The following is a 24,866-nucleotide window of genomic DNA, read 5'->3' on the forward strand; positions in this document are numbered from 1 at the left end:
TCAAAGAGTATTGAGAAACTTTCAGTGAAGGGTCACAGAAGCTTCATTTTGGAATACACCACTGTGGTGCTGCTATTCTTGGCTGGCTGGTATAGCCTTACCTACTTACAGATTTTTGTCAGATGTATTTTGGCTAAAGAGAAGCTCTTCATCACACCATGGCAGGTGCCAGCAAAGTGCCTCTACTGTCACAGGCTTTCCTCTGAGGCACTACACTAAGATTGTAGTACAGCTGCAATTGTCTTCAACTCTGAATCTGTTCCAAGAAGGTTTTCTGGTCATAGTGGCATGCAAATGCTACTATACAAAAGTCAAAGACACTCCACAGGCAAAAATGCAGCCAGGGAAAGGGGACAGAAACCGTTCAGTGGCACATGTTCTGCTAGGAGGTTTCTGGCTTGGCACAGCAGTGATGTATTGCTGCTGAAGAAGTTTGCTGTTTTGGGGCCTTGCGATTATTCTTCAGGAGGAGATTTAATGGCCTCTGAATTCTCTGAAAATTAGATGGTAAAGAGATACACTTGCTAAGCTCAGGTACACTGTAGCTGGCTGTACTAACTTAGGCAGTCTTTTCAGCTTAGTGGAACTTTCTAACCCAAAGTTAAAGTTATTATATTTCAGCATATGAACACTCAACTTTTACAGTAGGAACTCTCAACTTTTCCAGTGGAGACATGCATCTTAGTTTAGTTACTTTAAACCTACTGGCAATATGCTTGCCCTGTTGTCGCTTCTGTAAGTCTCGTAAAAGTATTGCTGTGCCTTTCCTCAGGGGTCTGCAGGCCACAGATTGGAAGCCACTGTGCTAAGGTAATGTGAAAACAAATGAGATATAGGTCACAGGATGCAGGCTCTTATCTGAAAGGAGACAGGCAAGCTGGAGATGGAGACAGCATTCCTATTGCAAGTCACAAGCTCTTTTGACTTGTCTGAGCCTAACAATTTGCAAAACTGTCAGTCTGCTGCCTCTGTCACTGGTAGCCGACCTCTTCATTAGCAGGGATGAATTTTGTACTCATCAAGATAAAAAGCTTGTTTGCTTTTTTTTCCCCCCACCTAAAAAAGACTAAAACTGAAAGAGACCACTTCGCTGATGCCCGCAGAGCCTGAGACAGTGGCTCTAAGAAGACAGATTGTCCTAGATAGGATCCTTGACAGAGACCTAACTTAGAGAAGGTTCATTATATAGAAAAAGCAGAGTAAGCCTTCCTTAGGCTTCAGACCTTCGAACTGTGTAATCAATTCAGAGTCGATGGAGGCAGATATTAAAAGGCATACACCTTATCTTATCTTGTCTTTGGATTTGTACTCACATAGCAGACCAAACCAATATTGTTTACTACATATATATATTGGTGCCCTTCTAGATTGTTATTCAAGTCATTCTGAACTGCCTTCATAAAGACAGCTTGGCTCCACCACTACTTTCTTTATATGGAATCCAACCGATTGGAGGAAAGTTGTCTTCCTTTTTTCTAAACTTGTAGTGTTCTGAGGTTATTGAGACAGTACTTTGTTTTGAGGTTGACATTCACTTACTGCTAATTGCTGTGCTGGAATTATTTTGCTCTGTGTTATACCACCACACCAAGACTTTCAAGAACAAACTTTTGAAACTAAGTGCCTGTATTAGTGTATAGGGTCCTGAGAAGCAGAGAACACTCTTTTTCTTCTCAAATCTGATGGCTACATCCTTACACTTTTAGTGATGTCAAAGTACTAAGTCATGGCCCTCTCCTGAATCCACTGGCATTTGTTTTCTTAGCAACTTTTAAAGAATTCTATTTGATTTGAAAAGTTTGAAGACTAGTTTTAAGACATTTTAGACTTTACTTAAAAAAAAAAGAGTTTAAAGGGATTTTTAAAGAATAAAATTCAAAGAATTTAAGAAGTCCTTAGCTTGCTTGGATTAAGGAATTGGACTTGATGCTCTCCAAGGGTCCTTTCCAACCTAAGTCTTTCCATGATTCTGCATGTTGTGAGAAAGTTTTCTCTAGCATCATAAAACCAGAAGTTCACTCACTGCTAGAATGAAGAGGTCTGACTGACACTGTTCCCCACTCCTACTAGAAGAATGTCACCCATCCTGTGGCCTGATGACTGGAGCAAGGACACAGTGCCTGGAATGAAATGGGTAGAAAGTTATATTATCAAAGGAGGTTGGTTCAATTTCATTGGCAGACAAACTGGAGAGCCAAGTAATTAATATTGATTGAGCCAGACTTTACCACACATGTCTATTAAGAACATTACATTAAAAATCAGAGGCATACATTTTGATTTTGCAGCAGATTCTTTGAGGATATGAGACAGTTGCCTAGCAACTTCTGGTCTCATCACCCTTTCATTAAGTGTTGTATGTAACAGTTTTCCTCTACTACTTTGAATTTAAAAGCTTCATTGAATAATAAAAAGAAGTCAGAAGCATATTAAACAATAGTTCTGTATTGTTAGCATAAATAATATCCTCATTTTACTTCCTTTACCCATCAGCAGTAGAGTCTAGAAAAAACATGTCTGACTCCCTTGTTATTTTTTTTTGCACCACACTGCATATGAAACTGTGCAATAGTCAGTGCCAAGCATCTTTGCCCTGAAGAGCTCAGTCTGGAAAAGGCTGGGCTAAGATGAGCTAAGAAATACAGGGGTTAGCAGTAGGAGTTTTTCCAGAAGTAGAGTTTAAAGGAATTTTTTTTTTTTTGCTAGAGTTGTCACTACTGAAAATGTAACTTTGATCCTGTATCACTTAAATTTTGAAAATGGTATATCAAGGACATGCATCACAACAGCTCATGCCTTTTGGTGAGACATGAAAAAAACACATTCTGGTGACACTTGTCTGTGGTACCGCCTTAGGATAAACTGCTAATGGAAACTTGTCAAACTCTTGGCCTCCACATGCAATTATGCTTTTCCCATCAGCTTGGTTGAGGCAGACACCCATTTAAAAATGCTTCTAAGAGCCAGTCCTAACACTGGCAGTTCCTTATGAAAACTACTTTTCTCTTATTCTCCTTTCTAACTTCATTTCTTCAGTGTAATTCAGGATGTGTTGTAAATTCAGTCCTGTAGCATTTTCCAGAAGATTTTCAATTAAATAGTGCAAGAGATGATTAAGTGATTGTCCCTTCCAGTTCATCAATTGTGACTGACCCATCAGCCTGTTTCTCTCTTTTGCCATCTTAAGTCCTTTGACCTCCAGTTAGCGAAATAAGTGTAAATCCTGTGTAGTGCAGGTATATGCCAGCTGGATCAGATTAAGAGGGTGGGGTAAAACTGGAGATTAATTATGTGGAGAAAAAAGGGAACAAGAAGGGACACATAGATACCATCCACAGAACTTCCTGGGAGGAGACTGTTAGAATGCACTTAGGTAAAATGCTGAAATCATCCAGATATGAGCTTGTGCTATTAGCAGGGCTTGCTGGCTCAGAGAAAGCATTCCCATACTTTCCAGAGTGGGGCTGTGTAGGGGGTATGCTCTAAGTCATAGCATCAAAACAGAGCCTCCTTTGGCACTCTGTGGGTACCTCTCTTGTATTCCACTAGCAGAGTGACCTGGTCCCTGGCATCAGAAGCTAGGAGAGAAGCTGTTGTGCTGTGAGCACAGGAGGGGGTGGTGCCAGAGAAATGTGTGAATCTCATGCTCAGCCCATGAGACTTGACAAGCCTGGAGTAATACAGAGACTGAGGCCTTGTTTAAATTGCATCTTAACCTGGGGTGTGATTTAAAACCAAGATGCTTAAACTTGTGCCAATACCTATGTGGGCACTTGTTTCAATTTAATTTGATTAAACATTTAAAGCATAATGAGAAAAGGTAGTCTTAGCAAGTGGGGGAAAAAGGATCTAAGTTATTTTCCCTGTGGACAAAACCTCGCTTTCCAAATTTTCAGTTCTCATGTGTGACCTACTCAAAGAGACTGTTGTTTGCATTTTGTATCTGACCTGTGGTAACGTAACAAAACTAGAACCACATAAAATTTTGCGAAAGTGTATGTTAAAATCAGAATCAAACCTTATTGAATTCATGCAAATAGTATTAGTGAGGTCATATAACCAGCTGGGCCCATGTGCTCCTCTCAGCTATTTTTTGCTGAGGAAGATGCAGAACCTAAATGCAGTATGAAGTCAGGAGAATCAACTGAGTTTTAATAGTTAAACTAGGGTTTGCAGAATATCCCACTTAAAGAAGCGTGAACTCCAAATTAATAAGTGCTTGCTCTAGCACAGTCCTTCTGTAATTTGCCTTCCTATCATGTCAGGCCATCTTTTCTCTTACTCTCAAATGCTGTGTGTTATTTCCAGGGGCAGATAATAGTCCTGGTTTGGTAGGTCCTGCTGTACACTTCGAATGTAAACTGTGGCAGAGAGAAGTGGCAAATATACGGGAGTAGTGGGTCTTTTTCTCAATCTTTAAGGTAAGGCAGTACATGAAAGAAATAAATTGGAACCGAGGGAGGATGAAAAGGATGTACAGGGGTCCATGTAAATCAGATCCTAATAATAGTATCCTCTTTGCTCTCCATGTACAAAGTTTAGGCAGCCATGGGGCTCTAGACCAGACACGGCTTTTGCTAAGTGTAGGAAAACTTTTAGCTGAATAGAGCCCTGAACCCTATATGAGAATCGATTTTTTAGGCAAGATTATGTCATATTTGAAGTGAAACTTGATTCTCAGATCTATCTAACAATGTGTGTTTTCTTCTGTCCTGGGAGCAGTGGAGTGAAGTGCAGCAGATGATAAATGGTACCCCAGTCTATATGTATCAAGACTGCAGTGTACTTTCCGAGGGTGACACTGATCACTGGCTTCGCACCAACTGGATTTATCGGGGTGAGGCAGCCTCCCGCATTTATGTGGAGCTAAAGTTTACTGTGAGGGACTGCAAGAGCTTCAAAGGTGAAGTGGTGACCTGCAAAGAGACCTTCAATCTCTATTACATGGAGTCTGAACAAGATGTTGGGATCCAGTTCCGCCGCCCGCTGTTCACCAAGGTCCGTATCGCTGGGGGTGAAGACTGAGTCATATCTTTCAGCTTAAACTAGTTGTATCTTTTAGCTTAAACTAGGTGTGTCCTGCTGACTGGGAGAGGCTAGGAGAACCAGCATCTGGGGAAGGGCATGGATAGTAAACACTGTCCTTAGAATAAACTTTGTCCCCAGTGCTCTCTGTGACGCTCAGAGCAGACTTTGCCACAGGAGGCACTGGAGTTTTCAAATGAGATCGGACTTCTGTTCTGCATAACCACTTATTTAACCAGACACCACATAGGTAAGGATTCTAAAGGGTTGTGATTGAGCTGGATGGTTGCACCAATCTTTAGAAATAGTAAAGCAGAGACCAAAGGAATTTGACTTGCCTTAGGTAATAAAACAAGATTAGACCAAGTGACGAACAAGTCCAGTTCAGGTCTCTCTGGTCCCGATCATTTACTCCAATTGCTATGAGATATAGGGTCTTCTTTTATAAACCTGAAAGTGATGGCATGCTATAATGAAATTCTCCCTGGTGTGAAAGTATTTAACACTGCCATGTTTTACCTGCTGTTTTCCTCAACATAGGAACATTCTTGCCATGGAAATATTTGAATTGCAGAGTAGGGAACCTCTGCTTTTTTTTGCACAGGAAATTCTGCAATCTAGTTTTGTTCTAAAAGAAGCCACAGACCTAAATTACTTGACTCCTCTTTTCTTTGCACTTTAAATGGGATATGATAAAAACGAAGAGCAGTAAAATCCACCACAGGCAGAGCAGGACTCTGGTAACTGATTCCCCTCCCTCCCCAGTGCTCCTCCACCTCCCCTGCAGCCTACGATGTGAATTTGTGAGATACCTCCACAACTCCTAAACATGCCTTATGATCCCACTGCCAGATGCAGCTGCTCTACAGATCCTTTCATCTCCCATCCAACTACAGGGAGTGGGTGGTGTCATGCAATGGGGATGGGCCTGCGGAGGAGAGGATCAGTTACCAGGCTCACTCTGAGAAGAAAGGCCACTCCACCTGCAGTCCAGCTGTTCCATATCACAGGATGTCATGGAGACCTTTCCCATTCGCTCAAGCATGGAAAGTATCACTCACTCACACTCATCCTTTGTTTGCTGAGGCAGTGGGAATGCAAAAGTGTGGGAGCATTTTTCACCCAGGTATCTACAGTGCTGAAATATGTTGACTGCTGCATGAGAAGCACCTTGCAGTAGATGATCTGAACTGCAACAAGAACAGCCTAAAAACAGGTGGCTGTAATTCACTAGTCAGTTTAGAAGCTCAGCTCTAAGTGGTGTTCTGATTTTACTGCATACAATTTGCAAACAAAATTATCACAGAAGAGAGATTTATTCCTTTAGGGGCAGTTCCTAAAGACCTCTGGAATCAGAGACTCAGAACATAGGGTACTGTAGAAGATCAGTGAATGAGTACAAAACAGTTAAAGGAGATGATGGAAAGTGTGGAGATACAGAGACAGGAAAAGGTGCTTTGTTAACACCTCTTCCAAGTACAAGGAAAGTATGCAGTGCACTGGCATTAGAAGCAGTTGACCCTACAGCCCCTAAAAGGCCTTAGTGTAAAAGAAGGTTGAGAGACGTGGGTATCTCAGCTGCTGTGGCCTGCTCAGGTGTTAAAGCTGTTGTCTTTCTCTTTTTCTCTTAGCTCAACACTGTGGCAGCAGATCGAAGTTTCACAAGCAGAGACATCGAATCAGGGGCCATGCAACTGAACACAGAAGTGTGCCCCATTGGGAAGCTCTCTCGCCGGGGCTTCTACTTGGCTTTCCAGAACTCTGGAGCTTGCGTAGCAATGGTGTCTGTCCGAGTGTATTACAAGACTTGCCCAGAGGCAGTGCGGGGCCTGGCTCGCTTTCCAGAAACACTAGCAGGTTCAGAGGGGCTGACAGAAGTGCCTGGGGTCTGCGTGGAGTATGCAGCTGAAGAAGTGGGCTCTCCCCCCAGGATGCACTGCAGCACCGATGGGGAGTGGCTGGTACCAGTGGGCCGATGCCTTTGTGCTGTGGGGTTTGAGGAAGTCGATGGGAGCTGCGTAGGTGAGTATGCAGACACTAGCTGTAGGCCATGGGAGAGGATCCAGAGAGCTAGAGATGAGAGTATCTGTAAGCACAGAGTGGGATCAGGGCAGTTAGTGTGGTCTATCTCTCTTGCCCACCCTCTGTGCCTGCCAGGTGTATCATACCTTTCCTCCCCTCCTTAGCTTCTCTTTTTCAATTGTGATTTTTCTCCTTATGTGTCAGGTGTAAGACTTGCACACACCTCTCCACTCCCTCTTGGGCTTCATCCAGGAACTTTCAGCTCTGCAGCTAGTTTCTGCGAGCTGTAACTATGTGATTGACACTGACTCACTCAACAACTGGTTCTCAACCCTTAAACAGAAGCCTTGTTCTCCCAGGGCAGATGGGTTAGACGCCCAGAACAGGGTATTTGTCCCGTAACTAGAAAGCTGAGAGACAGAGGGGACAGGTTTCTCCTCTGTCTCTCCTTCTTCTTGGACTGGGATGGCTTTTCTGCCATGGGAAATCATGTAAAACACATTGCACAATATCGTCGTGCCTGCTCTTCTGAGGAAGAGCAATTATAGCAAGTAAAAGAGTCACCAGGGTGCTGGAGTCCCAGCGAGCAAGGGTTGTTGAAGCAGGCAGCACAGGGCTCTCCCTTGGCCACTGAGGGGACAAGATTCAGCTTCTTAAGGCAACTTTGTTTGTTTGTCATGGGAGAGGATATGTGTGTTGTTTTGGAGGTATGTACTACTGCAGAAATGGAGGCAAAAGCACAACTCTGCTCTTGTTGTCAGAGTTCTATGGCACAAGGTTAAGGTGTATAGAAAAAGGAATCCATGCACTGGTCTCAGGTTCAGCAGGTGCTCCGTGTCTCTGCTTTGTTCTGCTACAAGGAGCTGGTGACTCTATGAATCCCCACTTCTTACTGCTCATTTCGCTTGGGGAGCTGGTGAAGGTTGAAGCACAAAATCCTTGCCTTCCTCCAGCAATCCCCTCTCTGCACAGCCCAGCCAGTTTTTCCACTTAGGTGCTACAGAGCTCTCCCCGCCCTCCTGAGAGCACTCATCTGGGAAGGGGCAGGGAAGCTGTCATGTCTGGACAAGCCTTGACTGCTATCACAGCACAGGTTCATTCTACATCTGTGCTTTCATCCCACTCCGCCCAAGTACAGCTGCAGCCAGAAGTATCTTTTGTACGATTAGCAGGGACTGGGGGGGGTCTCCCGGGGGAGGAAGGGAAAAGAGGAGAACCTAGCAGCAGTAGGGGAGAGGTACTTCATGACCAGAGCAGTGTTGTCTTGGAGGATCAGAGGAGAAGGTGAATGTAGGTTGTCTGCTGGGGCATATCTTGGGGTTCTCTCCCTCAGCAGAAAAGACCAGGCATTGTGCAATGGACTGGGAGCAATCCAGGTCAGGATAAAGACTGAGATCACAGCTTTTACTTTGTCCTCAGAACATGGAAGGACTTCTTCAGACATGTAAAGTGGGACAGGAGGGAAGACCTTCTGGCAGTGTCATCTGAGTTTTGCCTTAAGTAGGAACCAAAAACAAAAAAGAAGGCTGAACCATTGCCTCTAAACAGGGAAAAGAACCTGACCTCTGCTACAGGACAAAAGACAACAGAAAGCCAGAGGCTGAGGTTCTTAACTAGCTCACTCGAGCTCTTGGTGAATTCCCAGCCATACAAAACTCCTGGGTACAGAATGGCTCAGCCATCCTATGGTCCCAGAAAAACTGCCTGCCCAGAGCATTACATCTCAAGCCTCTCACAATGTTTCAGACTTTGCTGTTGATAAACCCACAGCTCGTGCTTAACTTCCTCAAGTACGTAATTTACGGCGAACACGGAGGCTGGCTGGCTGTGCCCCAGCCTGTGTTCTGGCTCCTTGATGGGCTCTGCAGGGTGACAGGTGAGCCGAGCTCCCTGTCAGCTCAGGGCTGGTGTCTGCAGGCTGCCCGGCGCTGGCTGGCACTCAGACTCCCGAGGAATAAGGAATGAAGGGAGCGCCCCAGCCATCCTCTCTGCCCTCTGGTGCCCGGTGAGCAGGCCCTTTTCCAGGCTTGTTTTTCCCATCATGTCGCCTGGAGCGGGTGCCCAGGGACTGGGGAAACCGGGGGCCAGAGGGGTTGGGCGGGAGCCGAGACTGCCGGCTGCGCGTCTCCCTCCCCCGGCAGGCGCGCTCCTGGGGCAGCCGCGGGCAGCCGCCCACCTAATTCTGCCCGGGGCCCCCAGGGAAGGGCGGTGGGAGCCGGGATCCCGGGCAGGCCCGGCCCCCGGGCTGTGCCGCCCGCACGGCCGGCCCGCCGGGCGGTCCCGGGCAGGCGCCGGGCCGGGCCGCTGCCGCCCCCTGCCGGACACTGCCGGCACCGCGAGCGGGGCCCGGCGGCCCGGCCGGCTGCGCCCCGAGCCACCACCCGGTGTCCCCGCACTGCCCGCCCCGCTTTAGTTCACTGGTGTGGACACCGCCGCAGGTGATGTGACCCGGTCCGGCCGGGGTTTGCCCCTACGCCCGGAGTCCCTCGTGCAGCTCCCTTTCCCCGCCAGGGTGTTGTCTCCCTGCAAGGCAGCTCTCCCTGCTTGAAGGGACTCGGCAGCACCGCGAGGTACAGCAGATGTGGGTTGGAGTGACACCGGAGCTTAGGCCTGGAGGAACAGAGGCTCTCCTGGGGTCGGAGTTAACTGTTCTGGAGCAGCAGTCTTATGCGGAGCAGCTGTGGGAGCTGGGTTTGTTTAGCCTGGAGAAGAGGAGGGTCACGGGTGACCTTATCACTCACTACAACTACCTGGAGGTTGTAGCCAGGAGGGGGTCAGCCTGTTCTTGCAGGCAGCGAGTGACAGGAAGAGAGGACATTGTCTTAAGCTGCACCAAGGTTGGTTTAGGATGGACTTAGGAAGAATTTCTTCACAGAAAGGATGATTAGACATTAGAACTGACTGCCCAGGGAAGTGGTGGAATCACCATCCCAGGAGGTGTTTAAGGCAAGACTGGATGTAGCACTTAGTGCCACGGTCTATTTGACATGGTGGTGTTTGGTTATAGGTTGGACTCAATGATCTCAGAGTCCAATTCTAATTTATTCTGTGATTCCTTGATTCTTGCAAAGGTCCCCAACCCCAAACTTCCATAATTTACTTGCAGACAATCTCAGCCTGATAATGAGGCTATGTATATTGTCTCAAATTTATGGCAGATAGTATTATACAGGCAACATCAGAACCTCTGTGTTATACAAGTCTGTGGGTCTGTGTTTCCTTTGTTTTTCTTGTTGCTGTCAAAGCTCTCCTGACCCAAACTGATCCAATATCAGGAATTTTGAAATCTTACGCTGCAGCAAAGGGGCAAGGGGCTTCAAAGCTTTCATCTTCACTCCAGCATGTAGAACTGTTCTCAGTTGTGAGCACCCTGGAGATGAAAGTAACTTTTATTGCCTATTTATCAAGGAGTTGATTTGGTCTGGAATATAAATGGCTGGTGACCTCTTTGGGCTGGTGACCATCAATGCTTGAGCGTTTTAATTCTTTTCAATGGCTTCTGCTATCATTGACTCTATAGTTGCATGATTGTGTCTCAGAATGATAGGCTTTCCCAATTGGTTCTGTTATTTCCCCAAATCATAAGGTGGTGGTTGCTCCTACTTATTGTGATTATTTCTCCTTTCTGTGCTCTTTAGGCGTCACTGCTGCAGACTAATAATGAGTAGTCTTGTTTGGCCTTTGTTAGTGGAAAGTTTTTAGGGTATCTCAGATGTTCCTCTGTGTCACACAGTAGGAATGGCTAAATTGTTTTCTTGTCTTCTAGATAAAGGATCACTTCCTATGCTATGCTCCACCACAGTAAGCCATTTGTGTCAGGCTCCTGAACAGATGGTTTTCTCTGTTGGGATCTCCTGAGGGATTATTCAGGACATTGTTGCTTTTATAGTGCAATAGGAAAAGGGTCATTCCCTCAATGTTCAAGTTAAATGCAAGGTGGTAGCTGTGACAGAAAATTAGTGTATGCATTCTTCAACCATCTGATTAGCAATAAGTTGGTAGTTTCTTTAGTTTAAGAACATTTGATAGATTCGTTTAGCACAGGGTGGTAAACCATTCAACCTCCCTCACTGATTTTCTCCTTGCTACACAGCTATAGATGTGAAGCATTGACCTTGAGATAACTGGTAAACTGACCAGTGCTTCTGTAGATCAAGCTAATAGTAACAGAGCAAAGACAGATTGTCAGATGTTATACTTAAAGAACGTGGCTGATTATTTTTGTAGGACTGGAAATAGAAACCATGTGATGCCTATTCTCTTGCAGTCTCTGTTGGACCCACAGCCAGTTACGCTCAGTGCTGCCAGTTGAACTGATAGTTACCTTGATATTCCCCAGGGCCCTGCTGAGTGTTTCTCTGGTAAAACACTTGAAATCAGCAAAGATGCTCCCCCTAAAAATCCCACTGGCTATCCCACATGAAGTTGGGAAGCAGAGGACTCTGAGGAGTACAAGAATTTGGGGCTACTATTCACAGCTCTTATTTATAGTGTGAAAATCTTGAATTGCAGGGTGCAGACCAGTCTGGGTTTTTGTTGGAAATAGTTTCTGAGGTTGACCGGATTCCCTATCCATACAGCATCTGTGAGGAATGAGATCTCCTTTCTTCAGTCTGCAAGTCCTGTCATAACCTTGAGTTTGCATCTCCTCCCTATCTGCTCTGAAATGATTGGTCTAGGTGATTGCCAGGGGTTCCTCTCAACATAAATATTTCTGTGAACTAAGAAAATGGAAAAAAAGCAAGCAGGTAAAGGAGTGTTCAAGAAGCTGAACAAAACTGCCAGGTGTTTTCTTGTTGATCGTGGTTTATTGATTATCTTACATTGACTTGTTTGTCTTTTCACAGCCTGCCAGCGAGGATTCTACCGTCATTCCTTGGAGACTAAGCACTGTCTGAAGTGTCCCCCCAACAGCATGTCCAACGATTCCGGGGCTACATCTTGTTCCTGCAATGCAGGCTTCTACCGAGCACCTTCAGAGGGCCAGAACATTGCTTGCACACGTGAGTTGCAGATAGAAAGAAGGAAGAATATCTATACAGACTGGGGGATGAACCTATTGAGAGCAACACCACAGAGAGGAACTTAAGGGTACTGGTGGGTGAAAAATTGGGCATGAGTTGGCCATGTGCTCTTGCAGTCCAGAAAGCCAACTGTATTCTGGGCTGCATCAAAAGCAGCATTGAGAGAGCTAATTCTCTCCCTCCACTCTGCTCTTGAGAGACCCTCAAGAGGGCTACGGAGGGCTACATACAGCTCTGGGGCCCCCAGTACAAGAGAGGCAGGGATTTGTTGGATCAGGTCCAGGGGAGCGCTATGAAAATGACTGTAAGGGTGGAACACCTCTTTTATGAGGAACAGCTGAGAGAGCTGGGTTTCTTCAGTCTGAGAAGAGAAGGCTCTGGGGAGATCTTATTGTGGCCTTTCACCTCTTAAGTGGGGCATGTGAGAAAGATGAAGAAAGACTTTTTAGCAAGGCCTGTAGTGACAGGACAAGGGACAATGGTTTTAAACTGAAAGAGGGTAGATCTGGATGGGACATATGGAAGAAATTTTTTACAGTGATGATGGTGAGGCACTGCAGCAGGTTGCCCAGAGAAGTTGTGGATGCCCCATCCCTGGAAGTGTTCAAGGCCAGGCTGAATGGGCCTTTGAGCAACCTGGTCAAATAGAAGGTGCCCCTGCCTGTGGCAGGGGGTTGGAACTAGGTGATCTTTAAGGTTCATTCCAACCCAAAACGTTTTATGATTCCATGAACAAGGATATTGGAGGAAACAAAAGGTCAGGAAATGGGGATGACAGATCAGAGAGGGAGAGGCTGGGGGGGGACAGAGGGCTGCATTTGAAGTGCATCAGCAGGTATGAAACTGCCATAGTACTTTGTGTATAAACAGCTGGATCTAACACTTTCATGATTCTTGTAGGCCCCCCCTCAGCTCCCCGCAATGTCAGCTTCTCCCTTATTGGCACACAGCTGAGTCTGTGGTGGCAGCCACCCAGCGACCACGGTGGGCGGAAGGACCTGACCTACACAGTCTTCTGTCAGCGCTGCCATTTCCTGTCATGTGAGCCGTGTGAGGCTGGTGTGGTGTTCTCCCCCAGTGCTTCTGGTCTCACAAAACCTGCTGTGGACGTGGACGGCCTAGAAGCTTACACCAACTACACATTTGCTGTGGAAGCCCATAATGGTGTCTCAGGAATGGGACCTGCTCCACAGAGAACTGCTCCAGCTGTCTGGGTCTCAGTTGGACATGCAGGTTAGCAGAAGCAGAGAGAAGCTCTTCCTACTCATCACGAACAGGAAGAGGAATCTCTGTGAATATTTAAGCTATTTCCATGTTCTCCTTCTGTCTGCCACGTGTTGGTTTGGTATGATAAGGATTCTGAAGTGCCTCTGGCATGTAAGATCTATTAGCCATGTTTCATGCAAATCGAAGTAGCAGTAATCATTACCCACCAAGAGTTCTGAATCCACCAAGAACTTAACAGATGTGAGGATGACAAAACCCTCCCTGTCAAACAAGTGGTGTAGTCCAGCCTAAGTATTGTTACCTGTGTGACAGGAAGACCAAGGACTGTGTCATGAAATATTTCCCATGACTCACATATTGCAAAAAACCAAACACAACAAAAACCTTGCTGTAATTGAAAAAAAAGTTTTGAAAGCATGGAGAGATGAGGATGTTAAAAACATTCCAGTTCTTGACACATTTCTGTAGTTTATCTTCAAGCTGGCTAGTTTGGCTGTCCTGACTGCTGTGAAACATGATTATAGAAAAGTGACATCACAGTGCTCAGCAGCACTTGGTACATTCCCCAGGTTCTAATTTAGTGGCAAAATATGACTTCTCTTCCTGACGCTGTGCGGGGGCAGCACAACTCTGATCCAGAAAAGTGGAGCTACTTTTGGTTTGCCTCATCACTTCCTGTGATGTTGAAGGGCAAGGAGAGAACCAGGCTTAACTCTTCAGTCTTTGCAGACTCTTGAGAATTATCTTTTTATTCATGAACTGCATGTGCAGTCAGCTGAGAGATTTTGAGCATTGAGTTTCACTGTACCCTTATGCAGTTGAGCTGCATTCATAAATCATCACATAGGATAGTTGTCCTGCTGCTGCTGTAAGGGCATAAAATCCTAACGTTTTTATTTCAAATTGAATGTTTTCAGTGTAGTCCTGGATTAAATGTAATTTCTTGGAACACTGATTTTGTTTTGAGGGCCAAACAAAGTTATGCTTCCACTGTTGGGGCAGAAGCATACTATTCACGGAAAGCAATTAATTATGACCGGAGACCTCATTTCCTTTTCACCACAGAAGAGAAGGATGAGGGAGTGGCAGTGGCAATGAGAGTCAGTTCCAGTTGCATGGTATGATCAGAGAAGGAAAGAGAGAGCTTCTCTCAAAGAGAGAGGACCTACTTTGCATTTTGTTTGTATTTCTTCCTTATGTTCTCTGTTCTCTCCCCTGCAGCTCCGGTGACAGTATCCCAGTTTATCCTGACTCAAAGAGATGACAGTAGTCTTTCTGTTTCTTGGCTTGCCCCACGGCAACGCAGCCGGACCTCAGTGGAGTATGAGGTCATGTTCTTTGAGAAAGTAAGGCCTGCCTTATTTGTCCTTCCCCCTTCCACTCAAAGGGGTGGAAATGTTCTCTTGTTCAATGTGTATTCGTTACTTGACCCTGTTTCAATTCTGCAGGGAGAGGAGGCACGTTACACAGTGAAGCACCTTCTTGAGCCAAATGTCACTCTGAGAGACCTGCAGCCAGACACAGCCTACCTGCTTCGTGTGAGATCCATTACACCCCTCGGGCCTGGGCCCTACTCCCCAGAGCAGGAATTCCGCACTCTTCCACCAGGTAGAGAACAAGCACTGGTATCTCATTTGGGAGAACTCACTTCTCCATCAGACTGTATATTCACATAATACACAGATCTCTTCTTGTGTTCTGCTGGCTGTAAGGCACAGACGCCACAGTCCTGAATTCCTTGTCATGAAGGCCAAGCCTGTTGCTTTGTAGACACAAAAGGCATTTTACTGTTTCCTTGCTGTCATATAAAATTCACTTGTACTTGCCCATTCAGACCTGATCAGTCTCAGGTTAGTGTGTTGTACTGGCACAATAGTTAACCATCTCTTTATCTAGTTCTCCTGAAAGACATTTTGATTCTGGCTAAGGGTTGTAAGTTTGAATGTTAGTCAAATGATTACCACATGCCTCCTTTTGTGTGCCAGTTACTAGTGAAAAGGAGAACTCAGAGGACTGAGTTCTGGTTTTTTTCAGCTTTATCAGCTCCACTGTATGTAGTCCAGCTCCTGAATGTAGCTCTACCCCAAAAGATGGTATATGCCACTGAAAAAAGTTCTCAGCCAAAGCGCCATGTGTAGAATGCCAAGCTATTGAGGCCACAAGACCTTTCTCTTATATCAAAGAACACCTTATATAGGTCTTACATCTAACCTCCTCTTTCCCTGTGTCACCCAAAGGCTTCCCTTTTGTCAAAAGTTTGCTATGATGGAGTTTGCTCTCTCTTCATTTCCCAAATTCACAGAGATTATCCTGTTGACCCTATAGATAATTTTAGAAATACATGCATTGAAGGGATGCATTTGAAAGGCTAGTTTTATTGTACTGAAATAAGGAAGAAAGCAAAAGCATACCTTAATGTGAATAAATAGTTAAATTAACAATGTAAAAGCTGATAAGGAGTTGTGATACCATGAGTGGAATATAAAGATTGGGCTCTTTTTGGCACCAGGAGCTTTTGGCAAAATTTTCATCAAGTCACAGTGCCAAATGATGATAACATAAATTATCTTTGACCAATATCATAATGTCCTAAAAAGACTTTGTGGAAAATATGTAAGTTAGCATGTACAATTGTTTCATTATGAAAGAATATGTTAGAAAATACTTTAATCAAGATTATGCTTTATTTCAAATAAAAGTTGATCATTTCATCATGTCAAGACATAGGTATTTTGACTATGAAAGGGTTTAAAAAGAAGAACCTGCAAGGTTTCATTTGGTGAGAGTTCTTCTTTGGTAATACTAGAAGCATTGTTTAGCTGTAATGGCCTAGGGATATTAGCGGGACAGGATTTGCAAGGAGAGTTTTTTTAATTTAAGTCTGAATTTGAGAATTTAGATCCCTGAGTTTCCTGCAGAAGTGCTATGTATCTAAAAGCTTAATAATAAAATAATAAAATAAAAGTAATATTAGTAATTAAAGATACTATTTCATCTTTCAAATCTGGAGTTTTTAATTTTAACAAACCAAGAACATTAGCTCTGCCTCTTGATTTCTGCTTAACTAAGCTGGTGATTTTTGATTATTTTAGTGAGATGAGTCAGCATCAGATTGATCAAAAATAAGAAGTGTCAATTAAGCTTTACAGATGCTGACCTTTGGACTAGATGTTAGGAAGCACTTCCACACACAGTTCTCTGCATCATCTCTTCCTTGCTTTAAAATCTGCCCATTTATTGACAAAAATTGTTTAGGGATTTTCTTTCTTCTGGATGTTTTCCTAAATCTCTTTAGGGAAAATATAAAAAAATATAGATTCTCATTAGACATGGATATGAATACTTTTCAGTAATGTATATTTAAGTTTTTAAAATATTTTTTAAAGTTATAGGAAATAAGATTTAAAAACACCAACAGAGGTAATTTAGGATTTTTTCTGATTAATTAAAATATACTGTATGGAAATGGCTGACTTTAGCTTGAGAACCTAAATGGAAGGAGACAACCTGTGTTATGTGAGTGCTATCTGAATGCTATCCAATCACAAAATGAAACCACTTGATGCTCAGTTTTGAGAAAGCAGGAATATGATGTTAGACTGCAAGTTTGTAAGTCAATACTTGCTTGTTTCAGAAGTCCTAAGCAGACAGAGGCTTCTGTCAGAGTAATGAGGCAAAGGACCAGCCCCAGATATTGATGTGAGGGGAGGGTGTAATTAATGTCATAAAAAAGAAGAGAGTCAAGTTAGACTGTTGGGGAAAATCATGTCTTTGCTCTGTCATGGCCTAAATCAGCTACTGAGCGGGAAGAAGGGTCTGATCTGAAAGGAGTGTTGGGGAGGAGTGGGAGTGAAGGAACAGCTGTTCTTCACTTTTAAAAGTGTCATGGAATTTATGTAGAAAATCTGGCATAGGGATGAATTACTTGACTTAGAAGACCAAGACTGTAGTTAAGAGTCAACCAAATAACCACCAGAAGGTGCTCCATGCACATGAATAACAGTATGGTAGGACTCAAATGTGGTGGCTCTGCTGCCTGGAAGATGAATGGCTGCAACTTACCTAATGCCATTAACTGGTAGAAGCTGGTTGCTACATTCCAGACAAATAGAACTTGGTCTCTTAAATGATATGGCCTTTGTCTTTGTTCCTGCAGACACGGGAGCTCTGTCTGGTGGAGTCATAGTCTCTATTATCTTTGGAATTCTACTATTTATTGGGCTGCTTCTGGGATTTCTCATCGTTCGGCGAAAGTAAGTATTGATTTTTGGTATTGAAAATGTTATAGATGTGGGAACAGCTGAGCTATGGGAGCTTGAGAAAGGGAAGCCCTGATTTCTCATGGGATGTTGAGGTCAGAAAAGAAAAAGACCAGTGTGCTGCAGCAAGATGGAAAGGGTCTCAGTAAGTAATTTTGAATAGCAGGATTGGAGGGATTGATGTCTGTAAGATATGGATTGCTGCTTGGAACAGAGGAAAATGTGGTGATTTCTCAGTTTTTTTGCAATCTGGCACTATCATACTGTTACCATGACAGAGGAATAAAAACATTGTTATGGTGCAATCATTTCTATAGCTACGGACCCATAAAGTGGTAATACATGTATCCAGACTTTTCAAACCATTTTCCATATACCATTATTGTAGTGGTACTCTATCCAGATACAAAATTCTACTTCCTTTCTCAATGTCTATAAGGCTGCTATTGCTTGATTTTAAGAAGATCAGATATTGCACTGAAAGTGTACAGAAAACATAAAATTCATCTGTATCTCAGCACAAAACTACCTATACGGAAACACAGCTCCCTTTCTAAACGTAAATGAAGCATCACATTTTATTGGCAGCTGTACTTTTCCAAGTAGGTGCAGTGTCTGGTTTCACTTTGCTCTGTGCTACTCTGAACTCTGTCCAAGACACCCTGGAAGTGTTGCTTTTCTCTGTGCTATCTGCTGACCATTTTATTTTCATGACTGCTTCTTTCATGACTAGGAGGACTCGTCAGAGACATGCACGGCCAGATTACAATACTTCAGGCTTTGATCGAGGTGAGCTTCAAAGGGATAGTAAAACCAGGGGGAAGCCTGGAATGATTTGGAAGAAATGAAAAGAAACATTAGTTTCAAACCAGATACGAGCATGGCTTTTCTCATGTAATTTCCCTCTTCCCACAACAGTTCTGCTCTTTGCTGTGTACTTGGTAGATTTGTTTGCTGCCATTGTCAGAATCCCCTGGATTCACTTCTGCTTTTGTAGTTTTGCCTTACGAGTGTTGTCCAAAGAGTTGACAGGTTCATTTTTTCTTTTGTTTCCCTTTACCATAGAGAAGGTCTGGTTGAAACCATATGTAGACCTGCAACCATATGATGACCCCAGCAGAGGGGTGCTGGAGTTCACTAAGGAACTGGATATCTCTTGTGTCACTATGGAGAATGTGATTGGAGAGGGTGAGTTACTTGTTGCTCTCCCCATCTTTCAGTTTCCTCACACTGTTGTTTTGCTGCCTATTCCTGAGTTCGTCTGTGACCTTTTGCCTCCGGTTGTCCTCAGGAGAGTTTGGGGAGGTCTATCGTGGGTCCCTGCGGCTCCCAGGGAAAGAACGTATTGTGGTTGCCATCAAGACTCTGAAGTCAACATATTCAGACTCACAGTGGTGGAACTTCCTGCGTGAAGCGACAATTATGGGGCAATTCAATCACCCAAACATTGTGCGTCTGGAAGGAGTTGTCACCAAAAGTAAGTAAGAGTGTATGGGAGAGGGTCCTGAAATGAGAGCAGAACCTGGCACATTTCTCATGCCTTTCTTAGAGAATTTGCTGTCAGAGAGGCTGTGCTGGGAGAAGACAGGCATTGTCATGTTATCATATGGCAGAAAATGAGGAAGAGAGAAGTGGTATGGATTTCCAACAGAGTCCTGAGGCAGTGTTAGGAGAGATTTTCTTGGGTTGGTGAGTAGATGAGAAGTTGGGATAGTGTAAGGGATGCTGCAAGGTTATATGTGACACAAGGAATAGTACAAGATCATTAGGAGATGTCTAAGGAGAAGGGGCAGCCGCTGTGCCAGTGGAGTGGGGGTGTTAGCTGGGGTTGGACATGATTCTCTGTGTTGGGGCAATATGGAGAGCATTGAAAGGCAAGAGTAGGAGAATTTCAAAAAGGCTGACACTTCTTGTCTTTCTCAAGGGAGGCCAATGATGATCATCACTGAGTATATGGAGAACGGAGCGCTGGATACCTTCCTCCGGGTAAGAAACTCCAATCTGTAATAGGCTTGTGTACTGCCAGAATTTGCACTTGACCTGGATTTAGGGCCCTAAAATAAGACTAGAAATAAGATCCAGACATCCACTTACTTTTGCTTATGGACACTTCCAGTCTCAGCAGCTGAAGCGTGATTCCATCCAGTTTGCTCAGTGACCAGAGTGCTGTCCTTGGTAGTTGAAGTGCAGGTGCCTAATGATGACTCTGGAGACCACCACCAGTCCCTTAGGGAGAATCTGTTGGGGCCTTTGGGCTGCAGCATTGCCTTTTTGCTTGCTCACCAATGCCCACTTTTGTAAGTTGATAATGTCAGTGACTAGAAGCCAAGCAGATTGATGTCACTTGACTGTGACCTTCTCTGACTTCTTCTTCCATGCAGGAGAATGAGGAAAAATTTAGCCCTGTGCAGCTTGTGAGTATGCTGCAGGGAATAGCCTCTGGCATGACCTACCTCTCAGAACACAATTATGTGCACCGGGATCTGGCTGCTCGCAATATCCTGGTAACACGCAGTCTTCAGTGCAAGGTGTCTGACTTCGGTCTCTCACGAATATTGGAGAATGATGCAGAGGGAACCTATGAAACCAAGGTAATGCAAAAACAATCTTTCAGTCTTGTATTATAAATTAACCGTAGTATCTGAGGAAAACCCATAGTAAAACTGCAAGTCACAGTGTGGATGATTCAGAAGGTGGTACTTTTCTTTCTGGAGTCTATGCTGACTTTGCTAAGAAGTTCAGAGGGACTGTGGTTTTAAAATGAGAAGCAAAGTAAGAGGTCTGATCTCTTGGACTCAATTACTAAATCTAGCTTTGAAAATAGCCTTGCTGTGATCAGGGTTTGGACTAGAAACATCTCTGTGTCTTTCAATGACAGTTCCAGCGATTCTAATGCATGATGCCCTTCAAAGTAGGGCTGTGCATGGTGTCAGGCTCTTACTCCAACAGTAGTGATTTTGTGTAGTGTTCAGCTGAACAAAGGGCTTAAACTTGTTTACTTTCCAAGAATATTTCTGTCCTTTTGAGAAATTTCCCCGGGGTGGTTACATGTCACTTCAAGTGAAGTAGGCCCAGACTCTAAACCACTTTGTAAGGTGTTTGCATGAAAGCACTGGAGAAATACAACTTAATGATACGTGCTGGATACGCTATGTCTCTGCTCTTTCACAGGGTGGTAAGATTCCCATCCGATGGACAGCTCCAGAGGCCATTGCTCATCGGATTTTCACCTCAGCCAGTGATGTTTGGAGCTTTGGAATTGTCATGTGGGAGGTGCTGTCATTTGGTGACAAGCCATATGGGCACATGACCAACCAAGAGGTAACAAGACACTGAGCTCAAGGGCTGATTTAAAAAAATAAACAAGGCATGTAGGCCCAACGTTTGTAGATCCCTCTCCACCTCCAGTCTTGATATTCTTTAGGACACATAACTATGTCTCCCTCCCTGCTAGAAATCAATACAACCAAGTTAAAGGTAAAAAATGTTCAACAGCAATGAGCCAAATTTAAGAGTGGATAAATCAGCTATGGCTTTGTATCTGGAGAATTCTCTGTTTGTTTCATCTTCTTCTTCCTCTGGCTCTCAAGTATTGTGTCTGGTCTTATTCTAGGCTCAGCACATCTGTAAGGTCAGCACATGCTGTTGAAATTGTTCCTCAGAATCTGTTTCCCTTTTTCACACCATGTCTGCACCAGGATCATTTGGTCCTTACTTCTCATGAACAAATGTCCTGAGTGGCAAAGGGGAGCTAAGCTAGTAAAGGATTGAAAGTATGTGCACATGCCACTTTGCTTTTTAACATCCCTTAAGTGTCCTGATCTTGTGCTGTGCTGCCCAAACCCTGTGTCATACACATGTAATCTGTTTCAACCCATCTCAGACTGTGCAAAACAGTGAATGGCCTGCTCTTAGCCCCACAGAGATTTCTGGCTCCTCTTCCGCACTCTCTGCTCTTGGCCAGATTTCTCTCTGTCCTCTGTGCAGGTGATGAAAAGCTTAGAGGATGGATACCGGCTCCCCCCACCTGTGGACTGTCCATCTATCCTCTATGAACTCATGAAGAGCTGCTGGTCACATGATCGGATGAGGAGGCCTCATTTTCAGGAAATCCGGGCACAGCTGCAACATTTCATCTCAAGTCCCCAGCTCCTCCGGCCTGTTGCAGACTTTGATCCCAGGTAAGCAGGCTGTCACTGGAGGAGGAGAGGTTAACTGGGAGATTTTCACCTCCCCGTCCCCAGCAGGAGGAGAGGCAGTGCTAGCAATGCAGACTGGCAAGAGGTACCTTGCGTGCTCTGTGTGCAGAAGATAGTAAGTAGTCATCTCTCTCTCCTGGTGACAGAGAGATAGCCAGTGGCCTGGTCTGACCTTACTGTGCAGAGAGCAGATAGTTGGCCTAGCCCTGTCAGAGGGTGCTTGCTTGCTCTCTGGCTGCTGTCTCATAGTGCTGGCCACTTAAGGTAGTTTCTTGGCTAATGAAGGTTTTATTTGTCTCTAGGGTAACGCTCCGTCTCCCCAGCTGCAGTGGATCTGATGGAATACCCTACCGCTCCATCCCTGAATGGCTGGAATCCATTCGTATGAAGCGCTACATCTCCAACTTTCGCACTGCTGGCTTGGACACCATGGAGTCCATTCTGGAGCTCACTGCTGAGTAAGCACAGGCCACCCACGAGGCACCTCAGGCTGTGATGCAAATAGCTGTGCCTGCCTCTGTGCTATCTAAATAGGCACTGAGATTTGCTTGGAAGGCATCTCTCCATCCTTCTCTATGTAGTTACATGGAAGTGGACTGGCTTCTTGCCCTAAGTGGGAAGAACCAGTCCAGAATTGGGATCAGCCCACACTGTGAGTCTAATTCCCTAACTGTCCTTGTCCATACTTGAGGCTCTTCGGGGGTCTGAGCTGCTCTGAACTAACATCAGACACAAACAGCAAGGGGAAACAATAGGTGGAAAACAGTTCTCTTAGCTGACCATCTCCCCTCCCTTGTAGGACTTAATAAGATAATTTTCTTGCTGTGAACCCCATATGGGCTAGTGATATCCCCCTGCCTCCATCAGCTAGGCACTGTTCTGTCATAGAGCAAATCTTTCTGGCTCCTTAGAAGGACTCAGGTCAGATGCTTTACCGACACAGCTGTGTTCTCTCATAGGGTTGGGGATGTACAGCCGGCTCCAACCAAGGCAGTTACATAAAACAAATGAGCAGGCACAGACATGCTAAAGGGTTGAGACATGGCCCATATCACAAGCTGATTTAACAAGTCGTGATTTACTGGGAGCACAGGCCTAGTCATGAGGTGGGAAAGGTCAGTTGACTGGGTGGGCAGAGATGCCAGGAAAGGGCAGGAACATCTAGAAGTTTCTTCCCTCTAGAGTAAAGATAGGTGTAGTAGGAGGCACTGAGAGAAAGGAAGCTTTCTGAACTAATGCTCAGTAATTGTTACCCACATCCTCATCCCCAAGGAATAAGAACAGCAGTTGATTTTTATCTTTCTTTTCCCATTTCCTCCAGGGATTTGAAACAGATGGGAGTGTCACTTCCAGGCCACCAGAAGAGAATCCTGTGTAGCATCCAAGGATTTAAGGAGTGATCAGTTGTTGTGCTCTTAAGCTTGAAAAATGCCCATTCTTACCAGATATCACTTGGAATCATTCCTATGGCAATTGCTTCCAAATGAGTGACTGGGACAAGCAAAGCAAAACAACCAGAACTGAAAAAACTCATGAGGCAACACCACCTGCTCTCATTTCTGTCCCCCCTTGTTTTAGCTCTACAGCAGCCATGAGTATGTTTCAGAGCACTGGTCTTAGAAACTGTTCTCAGCCCTGTCTTCTACAGTCCATTTTGTGCAGCACTGAGTAGTCCCTGTAGTCCATATACTGGAGTTTCAGACCCTCATGTATCACATGGAATACAAAATGGGCTGGGAGTGGTGAATTATGTTTGAGGATTGGAAATGAGGGTTCAGATTTATAGCCTGGGACATTCAGGGAACAGGCACAAGAATACAGACAGGTAGAGACTGGGTTCATTCACTCCCTGGCATACATTCCTTCTCACTTCAGCAGCCTTCTGTCTTTCTTATTTTACAAGAGGAACAAACTATTCAGCCTTTCAAAAGGCTGCTGGTAAGGGATATATTTTTTAATTCAGCTGTTCTTGCCTTGAACACCAACCCGTGGTGTACTTCTTTCTTCAGAGGACAAATTGGGAGTAGCAGCACACCCTGCTGTAACTTGTGTGATAACATCACCTCAGCATGTTGCTGTTTTGCACGTGCACACTCCAGAGGGGAGATTTACATCTCTCCAAACGGCTTAATACCTTTTCGTATACCATGAACAGAAACCCCTTTAGTTATCCATTTTTCTCTGCCCCTTCTTAAAAGAGAGAATAGTCTTGTTTGGCTGGATAGGGTATTTGTAACAGAAAAATGTGTAGGGGGTCTGCCTTATTCCTTCTCTGTGGAGGAAATGTTATTATTTATCAGATCTCAAGACACTTATATCTGTAAATAATATTTTGTAAATAAATCTGTGGCAGAGCAGGCTGTGTTGGTGTTCTTTGGCTTATTTCAAATATTATTGGGACCTTTAGCATACATATTATTAGTTCCAGCAGGGTCCTTACATCCATGTTTAGCTGTTTCAGCTGATGGTCTTTATCCATTTAACTGCAGACTTGATGTGAAAGTACAGTTGCATTAGGATTAAAGGATACCTATGCACCTGGTCACTTCAGATTTTTTTCTTTCAACCCAGTTACAGACATACACATCTAATATCCATCTTTTTACTGCTGTTATTATTCCTAAATCATTAGAAAGATTAGCAGCTACTGCTGTAGTTTGATGAAATACATGAGTAGTACTTCCTTCTGCAGAATAGACTGTCCAGGGATAAAAAAAAATTCTTACTGATGTTCCTGAGACTTTCTTCTATTTGGGAAGAGTAGCTACCTCAAGATTTATTTTTCAAGTCCAGGTTGGTGAAGGCGAGTGCTACACATTCAGTAATCAGTTACTTGCTAGAGATAACTATCAACATTTCCATAATTGTATAATGCTCCAAGTTCTTATGGCTATAAGTTAACACTCCTGCTCCTGGGAAAGACTTGCTTAACCACAGATAGACAGATGGGTTAAGAAGCAAAGAGCAAAGGAACTGTAACCTAAAGCAAGAAGGTTCAACATGAGAAGCAGCAGAATATACACAAGGTACCACAGAATACACATACTACAGCTATTCGAGTCACTGTAACTAGAGCTGACAAACTAAGCTCTTACTGTGAATCATTAGTA

The 24,866-nt window shown here is 44.3% G+C and overlaps 1 protein-coding gene across 1 annotated transcript in view; it reads left to right on the plus strand.

The window, feature by feature from the left end:
- The window catches only part of EPHA1 (EPH receptor A1), a 34,422-nt gene extending 10,309 nt beyond the window's left edge, over nt 1–24,113 (plus strand). The window contains exons 3-18 of the mRNA XM_064644683.1: nt 4,723–4,998; nt 6,657–7,047; nt 11,895–12,050; nt 12,972–13,304; nt 14,520–14,644; nt 14,747–14,906; nt 17,455–17,551; nt 18,291–18,346; nt 18,623–18,745; nt 18,849–19,034; nt 19,482–19,543; nt 19,939–20,148; nt 20,729–20,878; nt 21,545–21,738; nt 22,059–22,214; nt 23,078–24,113. Coding sequence (XP_064500753.1) covers nt 4,723–4,998; nt 6,657–7,047; nt 11,895–12,050; nt 12,972–13,304; nt 14,520–14,644; nt 14,747–14,906; nt 17,455–17,551; nt 18,291–18,346; nt 18,623–18,745; nt 18,849–19,034; nt 19,482–19,543; nt 19,939–20,148; nt 20,729–20,878; nt 21,545–21,738; nt 22,059–22,214; nt 23,078–23,156 — 2,754 coding nt within the window. The 3' untranslated portion in view covers nt 23,157–24,113. The remainder of the gene's footprint in view (nt 1–4,722; nt 4,999–6,656; nt 7,048–11,894; nt 12,051–12,971; nt 13,305–14,519; nt 14,645–14,746; nt 14,907–17,454; nt 17,552–18,290; nt 18,347–18,622; nt 18,746–18,848; nt 19,035–19,481; nt 19,544–19,938; nt 20,149–20,728; nt 20,879–21,544; nt 21,739–22,058; nt 22,215–23,077) is intronic.
- The last annotated feature ends 753 nt before the right edge of the window (nt 24,114–24,866 follow it).

Source organism: Pseudopipra pipra, chromosome 2 (genome assembly GCF_036250125.1).
Source record: "Pseudopipra pipra isolate bDixPip1 chromosome 2, bDixPip1.hap1, whole genome shotgun sequence".
NCBI lineage: Eukaryota > Metazoa > Chordata > Aves > Passeriformes > Pipridae > Pseudopipra > Pseudopipra pipra.